Source organism: Ctenocephalides felis, unplaced genomic scaffold, assembly GCF_003426905.1.
Source record: "Ctenocephalides felis isolate EL2017-DRISC unplaced genomic scaffold, ASM342690v1 CF-g0.4_SCAFFOLD_01492, whole genome shotgun sequence".
Classification (NCBI taxonomy): Eukaryota; Metazoa; Arthropoda; class Insecta; order Siphonaptera; family Pulicidae; genus Ctenocephalides; species Ctenocephalides felis.
This window is the reverse complement of record NW_020537646.1, coordinates 35,354,788-35,375,746: the sequence shown is the minus strand read 5'-3', so window position 1 is coordinate 35,375,746 and position 20,959 is coordinate 35,354,788. Positions and strand designations below refer to the sequence as shown.

The 20,959-nt window shown below is 28.6% G+C and overlaps 4 protein-coding genes and 1 non-coding gene across 6 annotated transcripts in view; 2 read left to right on the top strand and 3 right to left on the bottom strand.

Annotated features, from left to right (window-relative positions):
• The window catches only part of LOC113370082 (protein Lilipod), a 38,122-nt gene extending 24,713 nt beyond the window's left edge, over nucleotides 1-13,409 (top strand). The window contains exons 3-10 of the mRNA XM_026610744.1: nucleotides 4,085-4,315; nucleotides 5,337-5,405; nucleotides 9,834-9,986; nucleotides 10,061-10,237; nucleotides 10,344-10,498; nucleotides 10,649-10,880; nucleotides 11,978-12,134; nucleotides 13,236-13,409. Of these exons, the coding sequence (XP_026466529.1) occupies nucleotides 4,085-4,315; nucleotides 5,337-5,405; nucleotides 9,834-9,986; nucleotides 10,061-10,237; nucleotides 10,344-10,498; nucleotides 10,649-10,880; nucleotides 11,978-12,134; nucleotides 13,236-13,350 (1,289 nt within the window). The 3' untranslated portion in view covers nucleotides 13,351-13,409. The remainder of the gene's footprint in view (nucleotides 1-4,084; nucleotides 4,316-5,336; nucleotides 5,406-9,833; nucleotides 9,987-10,060; nucleotides 10,238-10,343; nucleotides 10,499-10,648; nucleotides 10,881-11,977; nucleotides 12,135-13,235) is intronic.
• Nucleotides 2,466-2,538, bottom strand: Trnar-ucu. Its single transcript has one exon. It is a non-coding gene; the product is annotated as a tRNA-Arg (tRNA).
• Nucleotides 13,410-14,861: 1,452 nt separating the features above from the next.
• On the top strand, nucleotides 14,862-16,708 carry LOC113370525 (mediator of RNA polymerase II transcription subunit 6). Of its 2 annotated transcripts, none has more exons than XM_026611201.1 (5): nucleotides 14,862-14,943; nucleotides 15,160-15,362; nucleotides 15,678-15,852; nucleotides 15,925-16,033; nucleotides 16,238-16,708. In XM_026611201.1, the coding sequence occupies exons 2-5, from the start codon at nucleotides 15,160-15,162 to the stop codon at nucleotides 16,606-16,608; spliced, it is 858 nt and encodes a 285-aa protein (XP_026466986.1). In that variant the 5' UTR covers nucleotides 14,862-14,943; the 3' UTR covers nucleotides 16,609-16,708. The 2 variants fall into 2 exon arrangements, with proteins under 2 accessions (XP_026466986.1, XP_026466985.1); XM_026611200.1 differs by having other exon boundaries at nucleotides 16,226-16,707.
• A 208-nt stretch (nucleotides 16,709-16,916) lies between these two features.
• On the bottom strand, nucleotides 16,917-18,166 carry LOC113371192 (presenilins-associated rhomboid-like protein, mitochondrial). Its single transcript, XM_026611835.1, has one exon. It carries the CDS (start codon nucleotides 18,164-18,166, stop codon nucleotides 17,051-17,053), a length of 1,116 nt encoding a protein of 371 aa, XP_026467620.1. The 3' UTR covers nucleotides 16,917-17,050.
• A 747-nt stretch (nucleotides 18,167-18,913) lies between these two features.
• Nucleotides 18,914-20,959, bottom strand: part of LOC113371191 — a 4,591-nt gene continuing 2,545 nt past the window's right edge. The window contains exon 6 of the mRNA XM_026611834.1: nucleotides 18,914-20,959. This exon is cut by the window's right edge and continues 550 nt beyond it. Coding sequence (XP_026467619.1) covers nucleotides 18,914-20,959 — 2,046 coding nt within the window.

The following is a 20,959-nucleotide window of genomic DNA, read 5'->3' as shown; positions in this document are numbered from 1 at the left end:
GTGGTATTTGACTCAATATATTTTACAGGATAATCTTCTATATTTAAATATAATTTATTTAACATTGAATTTAATTTAATATTTAATATTGTTTTACTTTTTGATTTTTATCGGATTCTTCTTTATTAATCCTTTCCACTCGCGAATTCCGAGATTTATATGAATTTTACCGCCGTAGCGGCGGCATCCGAGTGGAAAGGGTTGTGAAAGTTTATTGCTGAATAATTCAAATTTGTATTTTGTGGAACATATTTATTAAAAGTATAACTTATGGAAAGTTTCAGTAGAATTTATCTTTGATAAGTTAATGTAAATTTCCCAATTCTATTTAATCATTGATTATAGGTTTTATAAATAAGTTTTGAATGATAGAATATCAGATATCAGATTGACCCAGCGCTATCAATCATTTAATTAATATGGGAATTATTTGTTTAGAATTACAGATAAAGTTTATTTATGAACAATATATAAACTAGCTGTAAGTGGAATTCTGTCTTAAGGCAATTAAGGCATCGTGCCTTAAGGCAAATTGCTGGAACTTCCCGTGCCAAAAATTATTATTTTTTTAAAAACGATTAACATTTTTGCAAAAAATTTTACTTCGAAAAAATAAGATTTTTTAGAAATTTTAAATTGGACAAAAAATAACTTTTTTTTGAAAAAAATTTTTTTTTAAAAAAAAAATTTTAAACAATTTTTTTTATAAAAATTTTTTTTTGGAAAAAATGTTATCTTCATTTTGATATATTTTGGAAGATCTGAACTTTTTTTCAAAGCAATCGTACTGCTTTAACAGCATAGAGACAAAATATAAAGCGCGTAAGCGCCGCGTCGCTGTCTAACGGAAAAACATTGGTACGGAACCTATAGGAATGTAAACAAAACTTATACTTATTGTTAAAATCTCAATAAAATATCTGATAATTTGATATGCATATGTCTAATGTCTAATGATTATTGTTGACCGCCAAATGTTATTTTTTTTTAGTTTTTTTTACTAGATCTCTGAAACCGCTAGACCTATCTTCATGAAAATTTGATCAAATCTTCATCTTGTTAATACAAGTAAAATGTTTTTTGAACTATACAAATCTCTTAAAAACTGAGTTACCGTTTTTGGCCCTTTTTGCCCCATATCTTCGGAACGGCTAGAATATTTTTTGAATTATTCAAATTGCTTCATCCGTGTTCCCGAAATCTGTGTTCCCGACGAAAATTTGTATCCGAACACACACACATGCACGCACACACACACACACACACATACATCAATTTTCTCCAAGGTATGCCAACATATTCAGAAACCTCTGAAACGTAAAAGATATATAAAAATTTTCATTTTCGATTTTTTTGCGATTACTTACCCTATGGAAAGTTAATTATAAATAAATCAATTTATCATCTCCAGAACATTAACAATCGTCATTTCATTTCGAATCAAATTCAAAAAAAAAAATAGTTGCCAAATTTACACAAAATTGAAAAAGTGCTCCCGCATAGTCACAGTCTAAACGCATTTGCAAATAATTCTGTGCGACATTTTCACTTATACTGTGCTCATCTTGGCGGCATTTTCACATTTTTCAATAATTTTCACAAAATTGGAAAAGTGCTCCAGTACACAAACAGTCTAAACGCACTTGGGTAAACATTTGTACCAGAGTGGCGCTTAGACTGTGCTTAGCTTGGGTGATTTTTTGAATTTTTAATCCAAAATTACAAAAAAAAATTTTTGAAAAAAAAATTAGAAACAAAAATTTTTTTTTTCCAAAATTAATTATTTTGTTGAAAAAAGCAGAAAGTTCTTTGAATCATTTAAATCGGACGCTTAGTTCTCTCAAAAACAGCCATTTTTTTTAAATTTAGCTCTGTATCTCCGAAACCTCTGGGCCTACCTTTGCCAAAAACTAATCAGCACATCTCCCTATCAATAGGAATCGAATGTTTTTTAAACCATTCAAATCGGTTGATCCGTTCTCTCAAAAACTCGCTTTCTATTTTTTGCACTCTTTGCTCCATATCTCCGTAACGGCTGGACCTGCCTTTGCCAAAAACTAATCAGCACATCTCCCTATCAATAGGAATCGAATGTTTTTTAAACCATTCAAATCGGTTGATCCGTGCGCCCGAAAACGTGGACGAAAAAACGCGGACATACAAAACACACACACACACACACACACACACACACACACATCCATTTTTTCTGAGGTATGCCAAAATGTTCAGAAACCTTCAAAACGTCGAGAAATGTAAAAATTTTTGATTCCGATTTTTGGGCGATTACTATAACTTACCCTACGGGAAGTTAATAAAAACTATTACGGCCAATGTTATTTTTATCTAATCAACAGGCCGTTTATAAAAAAAATCACAATAACCGTACATATTAAATTTATTTTAAGTGATGAGTATTCGTAAAAATAATTTAAGTTTTAAATAAATTAAGATGCAAAATTCAACATCCCTTGTGGGGATCGAACCCACGACCTTTGGATTAGAAGTCCAACGCGCTATCCGCTGCGCCAAAGGGACATACGTACAATGAGGAACTTTTCATACGGAAGATTAGTTTCAAGTAATACAAATAAATTTTTCATATGATAGATTGTTATAATTTATAGCTATATCAACAATGTCATATATACAAGAGTAAATCTATCACGAATAATTGGTTTATTTTATTAATCGTTATGTTTTTTCTCCGTATTTCAGTTTATGATATTATTTCTTACTTCGTTCAACGCTTTATTAGAATGAATGCAATCGGTAGATAAAAGGAAAAAAAAAATAATATTCTATACAAATAATGAAAATTTTAACATAATAAATAAGTCTTCATAGTAATTAAATTTTTAGCTATTAAAAATTATGGTTTTTATGTTATATTTTGCGATGTTTATTTAATTTACGATTACTTAAAAGAGGAAGAAGATATCGCTCAATCTCTTGCATATATTTTAAAGGATATTTCTACCCAATTATTAATGAATGGATAAAATTTACTGTTTTTTTTGTGGCAAAATCTATTCCAAAAGATAAAAATATTGTTCAATTACGAGAGTACAATCGATCACATAAGCATAGAAATGTACCTACATGCCAATATCAGTAATATAATTGTTTTTTGGTTCAAGGCTTCTTAGGAGTTATTTTAGGTTTAATTAATAATTTATATATTAGTTTTAGATTTAAGCCTCTGTCGAAGTAAATGCTGGGAAACAACCACTGTTAACTTTTAGTAGTATTCTTCAGTAATTGGTTAATATTTATTATTTCTTTGATTGTTATTTATATATTAATGATATTTTTAACTTTTTGTAGGGTAAGTTATAGTAATGGCAAAAAAATCGGAAATGAAAATTTTCATATATCTTTACGTTTCAAAAGTTTCTGAACATTTTGACAATTACAACAAATTTATATTTGTATCAATCAATACATCACTTTAAATAATTTTCGAGCAAATATTTATGGTACTGAATCCATACTTAATGTGAATTAATTTCACTTACATTGACGAAATGAACAGCTGGTAAATTTTTTGTAAAGGCAGGTCCAGCGTCTCCGGAGATCCAATTAAAAAAGGAAAAAATAATGCCATTTGGCGGTACATATGTACATCGTATCATAAAATATTTTATAAAGATTATAATAAGTACAAATTTTGTTTACATTTATATGGGTTCGTACCAATGTTTACGCATTAGACGACTACGCCGCGCTTACGCGCTTTGATTTTTCGACTCCAAATCAGCTATGCAGCGCGATTGCTTAAAAAAAATGTTAAAAATTAAAAAAAAAATCAATATATAAAAAAACATTTTTTTAAAAAAAGTCATTTTTTTCAAAAATTTCAAAATTTCTTGAAAATTTAAAAATTTAGTTTTTTTTACAGATATTTTTTTCATAATTTAGTTTTCGGTACGGGAAGTTTCAGCAATTTGCCTTAAGGCACGATGCCATGCACCACTAGTTACATATATAGACATTAATTTTGTCAAATCTTGCCGTTAGTTTTAGTTTCTGATTTGCATTTACCTCAAAATTATAATAATAATGCTTTATATTTTTTTTTTAGGATTGTGGAACCATGTATTCTTGTTTTCAAATTTATCACTATTCGTACTTCTGCCATTTGCGTACCTGTTTGCGGAGTCTTCCGGATTCGAAGGAACGCGAAAAGGAGTGTTGGGCAGAGCTTACGAAACCGTCACAGTATTAACCTTATTGGCGGTTGTCGTTTTGGGAATTACTTATGTTATGTCGGCGTTAATTGACAAGGATAATTCTAGTATACAGACTCTACTAAGTGAGTATTTTATAAAAGTAATTTATGTACAAAAATTATTTATCATATCAGCCAATGTTGGAGGTTCCATTTTTTATATTAATTTTATTCCGCTTTTTTTTCTGCAAACAATAAACAGATTCTGCTAATAATATATGTTTGACAATATTAAATAAAAAATGGTAGCAACACCCAGCGGCGTATATGGTACTTGGAGTATAGAACATATAATAATAAAAATAACAAAAGAAAAAAAAAATCAATAAAATATAGTAAATTGATATATTCATCATATAGCAATCATCAATAAATTAGGTTTAACTGGACTAAATGAGGTGTCAATTTTCTTTTCAACGTGGTGGGTTGGCCTTTCAGGTATACTCTACTGATCAATTAATTTTGGAGAATTAATTTTGCTGCTACATTTCTGTCGCTTAAAATGAATGTTTTATGTATTCTAATTACATCAACACATTGAGCAAACTCTGTACTTAAACATGATTAATTCATTTGATTTAATAATGTGTTTATATATTGATTCACTTTTAAATTTATTATTCTAAAATTACTAAATTATTAAAATAAAATCGTTTTAAAATTACTAAAGTTATTAAAATTGTGTTTGTAATCTAATATACATCGTGCTCTCGAGGCTACACAGAATGACTATATATTTTTTTATTATCCAGAAGGAATTAAAATAAAATATAAATACTGATCATTACTTTCATTGGCAAGACGTTATTAAATTCTCATTCTTAATTTACAATGCTAAGCTCGTATGATATGTTATAATCATTTTATACATACATGTGCTCAGCCGGGTCGGTATGTAATATAAATATATAATTATATTTTAAGTATGAGAAAAAATAATTTCAACGGTATGTTAAGATTTCAAGTATTTTAATCTTGCGGGCAATGTTTGAAGTTCTAAATATTTATTAGTGGTACAAATATTTTTATTTGTTGTATTGGCGTATGCATGTGGTGCTTATATGGTAATTCTATAATGTTATTAATGCAAATATGTTTGTTTCAGATTTGTGGAGTTATTACTTGCCTTTTCTGTATTCGTGCATATCATTTTTGGGAGTGCTTATGTTATTAGGTAAGATAATTTTATTTAAATATATATTACATACTACTAAATTTTCAGCATATATGATACGAATATAAGATAAAAAATCAGTTGCCGACATTAGGTTTAAAACAAGAATAGAGTATCTAATAAAAATAAGTATTTTACCTATTATCAACTTTCAGAACTTTCCGATTAATAACTTTGAGCACTTGAGCAAATGAATCGCCGCTATAGATTATGTATTTGATAAATGTACAAAATTCTTCATAACTGATGAATTTCTGATTTTATTTTAAGTTTGTGATAGAAACTTAAATCTGCATTGCATCTAACTACAATCACTATTACATTAAAATCAATACTTCGAATATTATTCTGTGCTACGAATTTATTATATCATACAATTTATTACGATTACAATTAATTTTAATAATTAGTTTTAACACAGTAAATTATTTCTAATATTATATAATCATTCATAGATATTTTGCAATTTTCTCTAATTTTGTTCTGCTTTGTCAGTATTTTGAGTTGCGGTATTGCTGCAACTCTCGCAATTAGCAATTATTTTAGAGTTATTTTTATTTAGCAAGTCGGCTAGAAATATAAACTCTTCTGCAAATTCCTTGATGAACTTAGCTTTTCTTGGTTGTTTGGTTGTGGCTTGTTCCAAAAACTCGTCTCTTTCTTTGGGTAAGTCTAGAGCATGACAAGCTTGCGCTGAATATAATAGAGCTTTCAACTCTGTCTCTCCACCAACAGTTTCGCAAAGTTCTAATGCGTTTTTGCAATCACCGAGAGCTTTTTGCCAAAGCCCTAATTTAATTAGGGTCAGAGCTCGATTGGTATAAAGTAACGGAGAATCGCGAATTAAATCTATAGCCTGAAAAGGATTATATATTTGGTCAGATCACTTGTATTAAAATTTATATTATTTATAATCAAAATTATATATTACCTTATTGTAACAAGTAAGTGCACGTTCGTATTCGGCGCGCCTAAACGCTTTGTTTCCCTGAACCTTCAAGGTTTCAGACTTTTCTTTGCGCACCTTTTTGTCATTATAACGCCGCTTAGCATCTTTTTCTATTTCATCCTTAAATGTTTCTACTTCCATAGTAGGACCATCCTGATATGAATGATATATAGTTTTAGTTACTCTAAAAACTAAATATTTAATGGGTATTTGACTATTTGTTATACATTTTAACAAAGGATTGGTATTGTATTGCCGTATACCCGACGACATTATTTTTTATAATTAGTTACGCACTATTTATTCGACAAATAATGCAGCATTGGTTTCTTGCATCGCTGTGTATAAAAAAACAAGCCCACAAACTTTCTTGACATCATTTAAAAAATTCATAAATTAATGAATGGTAGAGTCAGCTATTAATTATATGAATATTAAAGTAACCATAATTGTTTTGTTGTACCAATTTAATTTTAAAAGAAGAGAGTATTTTGGATACAATATGTTTCTGGCACTGCTATGCTGATAACATGCTCTAATCACATTTTTTAAACAATTACTATTGTAATTAATTTTATTTAACATGCTACTCCTATACATCTACGATTAATTAAATTGTAGGATAATAACAATAATTGGTCGTGCGTATGAGGAATTAGGAACATAAAATAAATCTTTAACTAGATAATTATCTCGACATGTATTTTATCGTTTTTTTCTAAAAGTAATTATTTTTATCAAAAAGAATATATCAAAAATGAATTTATTTTATAAGATTGCAATTATCCATATCTTACTGTGGTTGCTTTTAATGCTTTCTGATTAATGAGTGTCCTGTCGTCTCGAATACGTAAAACTACTTCACCATTCTCATCACAAGTAAGATTTTTTTCAGCATCTCCTTCACCAAGATAAGCGTCTGCTTTTTTCTTGGCGATTTCTATAAGACATAAATGTAAAAGATTTAGTGAAAAAAGATTGACACAAAATATTATTTTAGGGTCTTATAAAATTACTTACATCAATTATTTCATTACATACATTACACACATTAAAAATGACCCTGTTTTAAATTTAAATTAAAAATGAATTGTTAAATTCATGATAATGATAAAGCTACTAAATTGGTTAGTAATTAACTATATAAATAATAGCCTATGCAAGCATGATTATTTGCTTGAGTTGATAATAAGGTGAATGATTTATTAAGTATTTGTTTGTAAACTTAAACTAATCAATATGAGTTAAAAAATCCAAAATGAGAAGATTGAGGTTACCGTATTCATTTCGGTCACTGGAACATAGTTGTTTCACGATTGCGTTGACTTCGGTTGCTCTGTGCATGAAGTTATTAAATTCTTCATCATTCTTGGTATGTGACATTTTGATTAAAATTGTATAAAAATAATATTAAACGAAAAAAGAACTTCGAAACGCTAAAATTGTACTTCTCAAACACTCTATTGATTACATGTATGTAACCATGGCAACGTTCAACTAAAAGTGTATATTATATGTATTAGAATAGATAAACAAGTATAAATATAGTCAACTAGTAATAATTATATATATTAGTAATCGCTTTTATTAGTTAATTTTTATTTATTATTGTTTTCTTCAGTTTTATTTAGTAATGTAGTAGTAAAAGTAATTAGTAACTTATGTAATCGTTTATTATTTAAAATAATTTGCTTAATTTTTTAATAAATTATTATAGTTTTTTTTATAGTAAAACATACTAGTTGTGTATGGCATCGTGCCTCAAGTTTTCAAATAGATTATTAAAAATATTGTAACACTGTCTTATATTTATGTATAAGAATTATATAAACTGAACTGCGAAGTAAAAATTATTCATTAAAAGTATATAAGTGAGTTTTTGAACTTTAGCCAAAATTAAAATTAAAATCTCAATTATTTTCGATATACAAAAAAAATTGAAACAAAAATTTTTTGAAAAGAAAGTTTTTTTTTTATTAAAAGCAATTATTTTGTCAAAATTTTGAATTAATAAATTTTGAAGTGTCTTCTTAACAAGCAGAAAGTTTTTTGAATCATTCAAATCGGATGCTTAGTTCTCTCAAAAACTGCCATTTTTTGCGCAATTAGCTTTGTATCTCCAAAACGGCTGCACCTGCCTTTGCCAAAAACTAAACACCACTTCTCCCAATCATTACAAATTGAATGTTTTTGGATCATTCGGATCAATCGGATACTCCGTTCTCTCGAAACCTTGATTCCTATTTTCTGCACTCTTTGGTCCATATATCCGTAACGACTGGACCTGCCTTTGGTAAAAACTAATCAGCCCATCAGTAGGAATCGAATGTTTTTTGAACAATTCAAATCGGTCGATCCGTTCGCCCGAAAACGTGAACGAAAAAATGCGGACATACAAAACACACACACATCCATTTTTCTGAAAATTTTTGAGGTATGGCCGAAATGTTCGGAAACCTTCAAAACGTGAAGATATGCAAAAATTTTCATTTTTGATTTTCAGCCCATTAATATATAACTATCCTACGGGAAGTTAAAAATATGTATAAAATAGAACGATCAAAATTTTTTTATATTTATATGGCGAATGAAATACATTTTTATTGTTACATGGGTAATAGTTGGAATTTATTCAAGAATTGCCGCGCATTGCTTGGCGAGTTCATGATTTTCAATCGTGAAATTAAGATTTTGACTTCTAAAATTTTATTATTATTATAACAGTATTACGAATAATTTTTTATTTAACATATATAGTAAATATTTTTTACAAAAATATCTAGATAATCGACGTTTAGAAAATTCGGTAAGACTAATAATTTGTTGAAAATATTATTATTATTGTTCACCAAAAAAAATTTATGGCTCGTAGCTTTGGAGAGAATACGAGGTATGGCAATTAAGTAATGAGACTGATTCCATAAAAACTGTATATTTCAAAATTATTCTACAACTCTGTCATTCCCTTCAAAGTAGTCCCCTTGGGCAGCTATACAACAGTTCCAGCGCGTTTTTCATTCTTCGTAACATTTCTGGAAGGCTTAGACTGGGAGGTCTACAAGTACCCTCGTCACGTCCGCCTAGATGTTCTGAATCGACTCAAAATGGGCTTCCTTCACCACCGATTTTGTTCTGGGAAACAAAAAAAAGTCACAGGGTGACCAGGAACACACGTTTGCTCAACAAGGCAGAGCAAGCAAACTAAACAAGCCAGGGATATAGAAAATATATCAAAAAAAGGGGAAGGTTACCGGGAGAAGGGAAAGGCAATTTTAAAGTCGTAGGATTACCAGAATCGCGGCAATATAATCAGTCTCATTACTTAATTGCCACACCTCGCATGTCAATTTATACCTCTTACTAATTTTTGGTAAACTTTAATAAATTATCTGTTTGGAATTTGAATGTTACATTGATTAGAAATTAAATACGAATTGTTTCCAAACTGATTTGTAAAAGCTTATTTTTTCTTTTTCCAGTGTGTACACCCTTAGGTTTTGTAAGATTATTCGGAGTAGTCGGGCAATTTTTAGTCAAACCTCAATTTCTCAGGAATCTTAATGAAGAATTCTTTGCCTATTCGTTAGAGGAAGAAACCACTAGAAGAAGACTGAAACATGCCATAGATACTGGTAAAAAGTTATTAATATTATCAAAATTGCAATATTGGTATGTACTTTATATTTTTGTTATATTTTATGAATAGGTCAAGGATACCTTAGCCCTACACCAATGGCGCCTCCTCCTTGTAGTCCAGTCATGGATGATGAATTTGACCAAACAGATTTGCCGTTGTCAAAAACATTGTTATTGAAAAATGGTTGTTTACAGCGAGGTTTGAATGAAAGGCTTTTGCAACTAACTCAAACAAGACAAATTCTCGGTAATTAAAATATTTATCATAAATTGATATTATTTCATTGTACATTTATTTTAATTATTCTTTCTTTAATAGTTGAAAAATAATTCTTTACTGGTGCTAATTTCAGATAAACAAAGGCATACATCTGCTTTACAGAGGAACCTCGTTTACCCTTTGGCGATGTTGCTTCTTTTGACTTTGACTACGATTACAGTTTTAATGGTATTGCAAAACACTTTAGAACTATTAATTGGAATCAAAGCACTACCCTTGAGTTCAAGGGTGAGTATTGCATAAATATCTATTTATTTAAAACGATGTTGAGTGTTAAAATATATCATTATTCTCACAACACACCTAATGAATAAATTTCAATTAATCATGTAGATAATATTAATTATAAATCAAATAAACAATGTATTAAAATTTTAGCAATTCACTCTTGGTATAAGTTCATTATCTAAACTTGGACCTTATGGAGCCGCTTTAGAAGTTACTCTGATTCTGTATTTGTTTGCTACTTCGTCTGTGGGACTATATTCTCTACCTCTACTGTCCAAAGTACGGCCCAGGCCCCGTGGAACGCCCTTATCACATGTCATAGCAAATTGTGCCTTGGTGCTGGTACTGAGTTCAGCTCTGCCTTTGCTTAGTAGAATTTTAGGTTTGCATTTATTTTATTATTATATAAAACTAAAAGTTGTTAAAGATTAGATTTACATTTTTTATGCAATGCAAGTAGCTAAATTGATTATTTTGCAAGTTTTCTCTCTTTTGATAATAATAAAATAATTATTTGCGGCCCTACAGGCCTGTGAACTGTATTAAACTGCCCGAAATTGGCTTATTTCCTATCTATATTTTAAAGGGAAAGTGGATATCTCTGCTGCCCGATGTCAGATTACCAGAGCGGGGGCTTGACACGTTATTCTAATATGCCATGGAGCATCGATATCTCTCTTTTAATATAGAATTACATATAATATTTTTTATGGTTAAATAAATAGTTTATGTGAATTTCAGCTATGTCGAATATTATAATTTTGAATAATAACGAATTACTTGGAAAAGTCAATATTAAGGAAAATCAAATCAAATAAGAAAATGCCATTAAAAAGCCTGTAATGACACTACTTATATTACCGGTGATTAACTATATTTCATTTTTAACTAACCGAAGGAAAAGTTTATAGTTTTGTCCGAAAATCCTATTTGCTAATTTTGTTTTCTATACGTTTGAAGTCATTCTCATTCTTTTACCATCAATATGGAAAAAAGCACGTGTGTTTGTATGCGAGCCAAAATTTGGCTATTTGCCGACATTTTCTCAAAAACACACGATTTCGAGAGTTTGAAAGCCATTCATTGAAACTTGATAGTGTTAACATTTTCGCTAAGAGTTCTGAACCGATTTTGAAAATTCAAAATCTTTTCGATAGATATCAGTTTAGAATCATACATATATTTTATAAGCATAGGTTTAGTAAAGATTGGCCTGTTGGCTTCTTCATTGTTAAATTTTTTTGACGTCCATGGTATATATGTGCTAAAATATTATAGTCCAACAAAAAGCAGTTTAATTGTTAAATTGCATTACAAATTTGAAAAATTAACTTTATTTGTAATAGTTCTGAAATTTATTATCACAATTTGGAAAATTGTTAAATTAATGATTATTTAAATTGCCTTTATATAAAATTCCACTTACATCTAGATTTGATTTGTTAACTACTGACTAATTCAATAAAATATAAATTTCAGGTGTCACAAACTTCGACCTTATGGGTGATTTTGGGCGCATAGAATGGTTAGGAAACTTTCGAATCGTCCTGATGTACAACCTAGTATTTGCAACTGCAGCTACCCTATGTCTTATGAATAAATTCACTGCAACTGTACGCAGAGAATTATATGCCCGGTTAGTTGAAAACTACGTTATTTTAACTAGTTGTGTTACATTTCTAAATTGACTTGGGCAAAAGAGAAAAAAATAACTAAATGTGATTAAATCACTTTTGGCATAGTTTTGTTATGGATGATTTTACAAGTTTTCTAAACTTTTGTGAATAAGTATGTATTGAAGTTTTACATATACGTTGAGATGTTTACATTTAAATGCCTCGCACCAGAATCTTCTTTATAGTTTAATAAATATTTATTTCTGTGTCATTTGGGCCATCAAAGTCTAGTCACAATTGACAGGGTAAAGTTTAGATAAATCTTGTGTATGAATATTGTGACTAAATCAATTTGCCAAATATTCTGTTCGATATTTAAATGTAAATCTCTAATAATGAGATTAGTAAGTCAAGAAGAGGCATATATGGCTATTTTTGTCATAGCGAATATCCTGATTTTATAAATTTTTTTATTTTAACATTTGTCTCAGACATGTTCGTGAAATCAATTTTTCTTGTAAATATTTTTTTAAATTCAATAATAGCTTGTTTTATTTGTATGTAGAGGATAATGTTCTTAAATATATTTTAATACTAGCATATTCTTCACAGATGAAGTGCTGAGCAAAACTGTAAACATATTTATTATTGCATTTACAGAAATGATTAATATTTTAAGACAATATTTTGTTGATTTTTTTACCATTAGGATAGTTTGTAATTTAATTTATAATTATTTTTAATTTTATTTAAAGAAATTATATTGACTAGATTAGTGATCTATATATATATATAGACTGTTTCATAACTTGCTGACTGATATGTATATCTTATAAGACTTTCTGCATTTTTTATATGACAATGTGTATTTGATAGTATTTTATTTATAAGTGTAAATATTTTATCTGTTTTTACAGTCTGCTTAGATTTTTTTATAAATTTGAAATTTATGAACGTAGGGTATATTATATATACTAATTTTATACTAGAATTTATTTATTAGAAGTAAAGCACATTTATTTATAAAAAGTGTTATCGCAAATGAAAAATTATAATATTGATATAGCATAAGGACTTTTTTTATTTTTATATAGTATCTAAATGTTTATTATTCTGAACAGGCTGAGGTCACTTCTGAGCTACTTTACTTCCGACAATAACGAAAGACAATCTTTCTCTAGAAGGGAATCTATATCTACTGCAAATACTTCTGCCTATCACTCGAAAGAAGATTGATTTTCTATTGGTAATCATACATAATTTGATCCATGTATAAATATAATTGTTCACTAGTTACACAAAGATATAAAAAATGTGATATGTATATATATTAAAAATTGTTATATTTTAATGTGTGTGAGCAAAATTTTAATTTATTAATTTTGTTATTTCCTATGTTAATTATAATATAGTAATGTTATTCACGTAGACATGTAATTATTACTGATAATCTTTTTATTAACCTATAATTTAAATATAAATTCATATGAATATATATATATATATATATATATATATATATATAGTTATATATATATATATTTATTTATTTATTTATATTTTTTAATTTGTTATTTATGATATTATTCAGTTCCGTTAACGTAATAATATATTAAAAGCTTGAATATCCAAATGTGCCATTCAATCAAAATAAAATCAGCTTAATATTAGGCTGGCACTTCCACAGATTTATATATATCTGTGAATGATTTTGGATTTTTTTTTTAAAAGAAATTTATGTTTGTATCCTTGTTATGCCCGATTTTCTCTCTCTCTCATATATATTTAGTGTTCGAGATGGCCGATAAGCGTTTAGAATCAATAACTAAATTTTGTTCGTTTTGGATACTATGAGCGTCAATAATTATCAACGGTCCGTAACAGTAATTGTGTAAATTTTATTACTTTCTGGATTAAGTAGCTCAACAAAAAATAATTGTGATCTACAGCTTGCCATTTTTGCGGGATTATAAAGTAAAGATTAAAATTATTTAAAAATCATTAAATTTAAAATTAATTAATATTAACATTAATAGTAAAAAGTAATTGTGATATACAGCTTGGCATTTTTGCGGGATTATAAAGAATTTAACAATTAATAAATAAATGAAATTTGATGAGCTTATGCTTAATTAATAGTAATATTAAAATTAAAATTTAAAATTATTTAAAATTTATTAATATTAATATTAAAAAATAATTGTGATATACAGCCTGCCATCTTTGCGGGATTATATGACCTCTGTGGCGTGAGCGCAAAGTATGTGCTACGATCATGCTACGATGATGCTACGAGCGTACTTGTGACACTCACCGAGAGCTTTTTGCCAAAGTCCTAATTTAATTAGGGTCAAAGCTCGATTGGTATAAAGTAACGGAGAATCGCGAATTAAATCTGTAGCCTGGAAAGGATTATATATTTGGTCAGATCAATTTGTATTAAAATTGATATTATTTATATTTAAAATTATATATTATTCTTCTTTATATATATACTCTTCTTATATATAATCTTCTTATATATAAATATATATATATATATATATATATATATATATATATTCTTCTTTTATCTATGATATTAGGATATTACCTTATTGTAGCAAGTAAGTGCACGTTCGTATTCGGCGCGCCTAAACGACTGCAGCGCCTTCAAGGTTTCAGACTTTTCTTTGCGCAACATTAACGGCCCACCAACGACTTATCTGTCAAAATTAATTATACGCAGGAACTTCACTCCGTTTGATGTTTTGAAATAAATGTCAAATCAGAAGATTTTAGCAGCTCATCAGATTTCAAATACATATTTTATAAATTTTATTATCAAAGGTACTATTTACTTGCTAGCGACTAAATATTATATGTGAAAAATATTGTGATCGTTCTAGAATATGTTTTAATTTATACCACTAAATGATGGGACAAATTAAAACCTTAAATTCAATTAACCTTAAAAAATATTTATCATATATATATATATATATATATATATATATATATATATATATATATATACTATCATGTTTTTTTTTCTTTTTTACATAGATGATGCTCGGGCAAACAGGCCGCTTGGGTATGATAACCGAGAGCAATCCATTAGGCTTATCATGGCACGATACAAATTGGATTCCAATGCTTAATACTACCACTGTAATGGATTATTTCTCAGAAAGATCTAATCCGTTTTATGATAGGTCTTGTAATAATGAAATAGTTAAAATGCAGCGATTGAGTCCTGAACATTTACAGTTAAGTTTCACAGCAATTAGAAGTTTGCCTTAAATACAAAGTCATTTACATTACATATTGCCAGAAACAGTTAATGGTTTTGTTTTGACTGTGAAAAATATACAAACTTAATATACAATGCATTAAATTTTTAAAACATTTTAATACAAATATATGTTTGCGATTAATATGAAAAAGAAACTTTAATTCAAAAGTCTGATTATTATAATCAACTACTTAAATACTTGAATTGCAAAAAAATGCATAGATATTTTCAAATTTGCAATTTATTTATGCTAATTGATCGTTTTTTAAAACAAACCTCTCCATTTTAGCAATATGACTGGATTAGAATATATTCTTCTTCATGTTCAAGAACCCATTTTATATGTTATACGAAAGCAACATCGACATACACAAAACCATTGTACACCAATAGCTGATTATTATATTATAGCTGGTATTGTATATCAAGCTCCAGATTTGGCTAGTGTACTCAACTCTCGCTTGGTAAATTCATTTATTTTGAATAAAATTATAGTTTTTCTTTAACAAATTGTTATATCTAAAAAATATATTCAGTTATCTACTGTGCATCATCTTCAAAGCGCATTTGATGAAGCAAGTTCTTATGCAAGGTACCATCCTAGTAAAGGTTATACATGGGATTTTAAACCAACAAAATCAGGAGGTAATTTTTGAATGATATATTTTTATATAGTTTATTAATATAAATTATGTATATATATATATATATATATATATATATATTAGTAAAAGCATGAAATATAGCTATTCTGTTCTGTAGCAGAACTCAACATTTTTATAATTTAATTATTTATTCAATATGTGTACTATAATATTTGTTATATTTTATTTTCAGGTCCTGGCACAGATCGTGCTGTTGCAAATGTTCTCCCTAAAAAAGAAACATCTCAAACTAAAGAAGAACCCAGCTCACTTTTTCAAAGACAGCGTGTGGATATGTTATTAGCTGAATTGACCAGAAAATTTCCTATTCCAATGTATCCACACCCACCACAAAATCAAAGTGGGCCTAATATTAAAACAGAAAATGCTACACAAGATAAATCTGAACAACCTGTAACAGTGAAACAAGAGCCCATTGACAGTGCTTCTGAAAATTTAAATAGTATTGCAAGTGCAGAAAATGTAGGAAATAACACAAATGGAATAGACATCAAACCTGATATTAAAAATGAGAGTATGAAACCTCCTCCAGAAAAAAAAGTTAGACTGAATTAAATAAAATAAAATATTGATGAAATATCAGTCAATAATTTTACAATCAAGTGTGTGAGAAAGACTATACTATACATATGGACGGATATTTATCAGATTTTGTGTTGTTTGAGAATTATGATCAGAAACTTTCAAAATGTATGTCTCCAAAATTTATGAAGATTTTTTTATGAATATGTGAATTAAACTTTATTTTTAGAGTAAATGTTTTGATCCTAAATTAAAACCACTACGTCTCTGCATAATAACTTGTGTGCGTATTTTTTTAATTTCAAAGAGCTTTTGTTATGTCATCTGACATTTTTTCATTTATTCCAATTGTATTAAAATATTCCTATCTTGATTCAATTAAATACTTTATTTTTAACTATAAATTTAATAACAGCAAATATTCGAATACATTGAAATGATCAACAGGTACATTTTTATAACATATAAATGTATATTAATTTGGCCCTTGCCCTCCTCTTATTTTTACCCAATATTTTAGTAAAGTTTCCCGTTTTTGCCAAAGTTCTGGATGTCCAAATAAACTCCAAAATATTCCTGCTAGACCTCCTCCAACATGTGCACCGTGGTCAAACACTCTCCAGCCCATTAGAATTCCAGTAATATCTAATGCCATCATAGCTTTTATTGCAGAAAGCGCAGAAAATTGGACCCAGGGTAGAAATATTATGCTTAATTTTGTTTCAGGATATCTTAAACAGACAAATCCTATTATGCCCATGATTGCACCTGATGCACCCAAAGTCAATCCAGATTTACCAGTAGCTGCTTTAACTAAGTAACTACAAAAACTTGCAATGACACCTGAACTGAAGTATAAGGCAAGAAATTCCTCTGGACTGAGAGAAGACATTGCCACAGCACTGAAGCTGTGTAGAACGTACATATTTGCAAATAAATGTAGAGGTGAATAGTGACTGAAAGTCGACAAAAACATTGGCCAACAGGGAGAACTACTTGCTGGATTAGAACAGAATTTTTTCACCATTACTGGTAACAGGCTGGGTATACGCCAAGCTCCGAATACAATAATATTAGCAATGCATATCGGCAAAAATACTCGCTCGCCGCTAGATAAATTGTTCCACCAATTTTTTTTTGCGATTTGACTTTCTCTTGAAGAGGAGCGATGTTTATCATTTTGATAATTAAACCAAATGTCTGGATCTTTTAACGCTCTATACGCATAATTTCTAACTCTTTCATATTGCAGTATTACTGCCATCATAAAACTGATGCTTGTAAAAGCAACGGTGAACATGAAGGGCTTCCATAATGCCTCTGCTTCTACGGGTCCAGTATTTATGAATACTTTCCCTGGGATTGCATTATTTGTACCTGTTGTAGCAATATTTGGACAAAATTTTATTTTGCCTTTTTGTCCAATAGCTCCAATAATTTTATTATATCCTTTTGCTTTGTCTCTATATAGTTCTGCGTTTTCTACATTTGTAACTCGATACTTTAAATGATTTGATTTAAAAAATTTGCGAACAATTTTTGTATCCACCTCATGAAGTAGATTTAATATATTTAATTTACTCCACGTCATAATATCTAGATTTAATAAAAGCTCGAAATTTTGATTTAAAATTTATATATAGTTGTTGATTTAGTTTTAAACTGTAGTATACACATAAAAATTTCATTTTATTTCAATTGTAAGTTTTGGTTTACGAAAGTTTTGGTAATATAATTTATATAATTAGTGACATTTTTCATAATACAATTATGTACAATGTAAAAACAAAATTTAAAAGTTTATAATGACATTATGATCACAATTAAAAAACTTAAACATAACTAGTAAATGATCCATACAGTATATATGTATATATAATTACTTCTTGAATGATATATGCTCAAACTTACTATTGAAATAATTATTTAAGCTATGTGAAGATATTTAATAAATAAATTTTTTGATATGTATCATAATTAAATATTATGCTTTACAACAAAATAATGTTCTGAATTATAACAGTACATTAAAATATTGCTAATGTACTGAATAAATATCTATTGATAGATATTCATTCAGTACATCAGTAAGATTTTGACATACTACTTATAGCGTTGTAAATCATAATACTTAATTTTGTAATATCAAAATAAATTAATTTATTATATATCTTCACATCAGCTAAGTATTGCAATATCATGCAAACTGCTTAAAGTATCTGTGCATGCAAGAAAGACTAATTAAAAAAAAATACAATTAATTTTTATATTTTTATTGGGAATTTAAATTATAAATAAATATATACACTTATATAATAATTAAATATCTATTTACAAATTAGTTATCACTATCATATGAGTCATCTTCGGAGCTACTCTCTTCAAGAGTAGAATCACATTCCAGAGGGACAGATTCTGTGCCATTATCGTTTGAATATTCAAGGCTATAATTAGAACTCGTTACACCATTCACTAGTGGCTGATAAACATGTTCATTACTTTCAGGAGACTCGAATACAACTTCCTGTAAATTACCGGTAGGTCTTCTTATATATACTTTATTAACCTGATTAGGAATTTCAGCATTATTTTGCTGTATTTTAAAAACATTTTTTGATGAACTAGAATTCACATACTGAATGGTTGGAGGGGAACCATCTAATTTATAAGTGTTTTCAGTAATATCAGGACAAGAACTATCAGAGTCACTGCTTGAATCAGATTCACTTGTTTCAAGAGAATCATTTTGATTTTCATCATTACTATCGTGCATTGTATTAACTTCTAATCTAGGCATTTCATCATCAGAACTTGAACTAGATTCATCATCATCTTCGATGCTATTATTTGTGACATTGATAGGAATTACTGTAATATCATCCACAGAACCGTCAGCTTTATAGATATCTTGAGGTTTGAATTCTATTCCTTCTGTAGATATTACTATATTTTCTTTATTAAAGTTCTTACCTGAAACACTCTTTTTTTTCAAGCTTTGATCCATGATACTTACTGGTTCATCAATCACCTGATCTTTCTGTTCGTAATGCTCTATTTTCTCTAATGGTGTAGTAGGATTTATACATGGTGTAATGGATTCAGATATAATATTATCATTTTCATAATTTAAATTATCATTTAATTTTATATTCGAATTTTCTAGCTGTGAAACTGAGTTAGATTTTTTTTTAAATTTATTACATGCGGATGTATATTGGTTTTCCTTATATGCTTCAGCTTCTTTTTTTAAAAGATCAGATAGATCATAAACAAAGTCTTTGTTGACTACTTTTACCCGATTCCTCACAGGCCTATTGTTACGCCTGTCAGTAGTATTATCAATTTTAGTTTTAATCTCAAAGTCTGTGGAAGCACAACTGACATCAGTATCCGGTGAGGAAAGTTGCTCGTTTTTAATCATTACTGTTTCCTCAGGTTTATCATCAGTTTTTTCGCCACCAAATATAACTTCTAGCACCATCTTTCTCATTTTTTCAGGATCTTGTGGTTGTGCATTTGGTTCTTGAGATGAAGGACTTTCTACAGAATTTCTTCTTTTCTTAACTTTTCTCTTTTTCTCTTTATTAATACTTCCTCTCGGTCTACCTCTGCCCCTTTTCTCACGATTATCATCCTCATCATTAATCATCTTATCTAATTGTACGGATAATTTAGGGCGACCGCGTTTTTTAACAGGGGCTAAATCTGTAGTTTCATCCATAATTTCCTGAGATGATGCAGAATGGATTTCATCTCTATTAGTAAATTCATTACTGTCAAATTTATTAGAAATATTATTTTCAACATCATCATGAGTTGCTTGTTCCTTAGGAATAATTTCCATGTCTGTATATTTAAAAATAACATCCTCAATTGCCAAATCAATATTATCTTTAGTCATATCATCTGGTTGCTTAATTTTATTTTCTAAGCTTTTGTTTATTATTTCTTCATCGGCATTATTTACTTCTTTATCTAAACAACTTTCAGAGTCCTTATGTTGAATTGGAATAATCAAGGTGTCTGCAAATATTTTGTCACCCATCATGTTGTGAGATCGTCCTAAGTGATACACACATTCACTACGATGATAAAATTGAGCACAGCAGAGGCCACATTGAAATCTTTTCCATTTCATATGCAACGCAATATGTCTTTTAAGATTAGTCATTGATGGAAAAACTCTTTTACAAGGTATGCATTGCATTTGTTTTTCATTTATCAGAGAAAACATTTTTCTTTTCATTTCTTCTTCCTCATTTGACTCAATTTTTGGACGCTTAACATCCAATGATCCTTGATTATTGATTTCCCAATACAAATCATTAAAATTTTCTTTCGTTTTATCAATTATTTTAGTGGTAAGTGCGCGTTTTCGTCGATT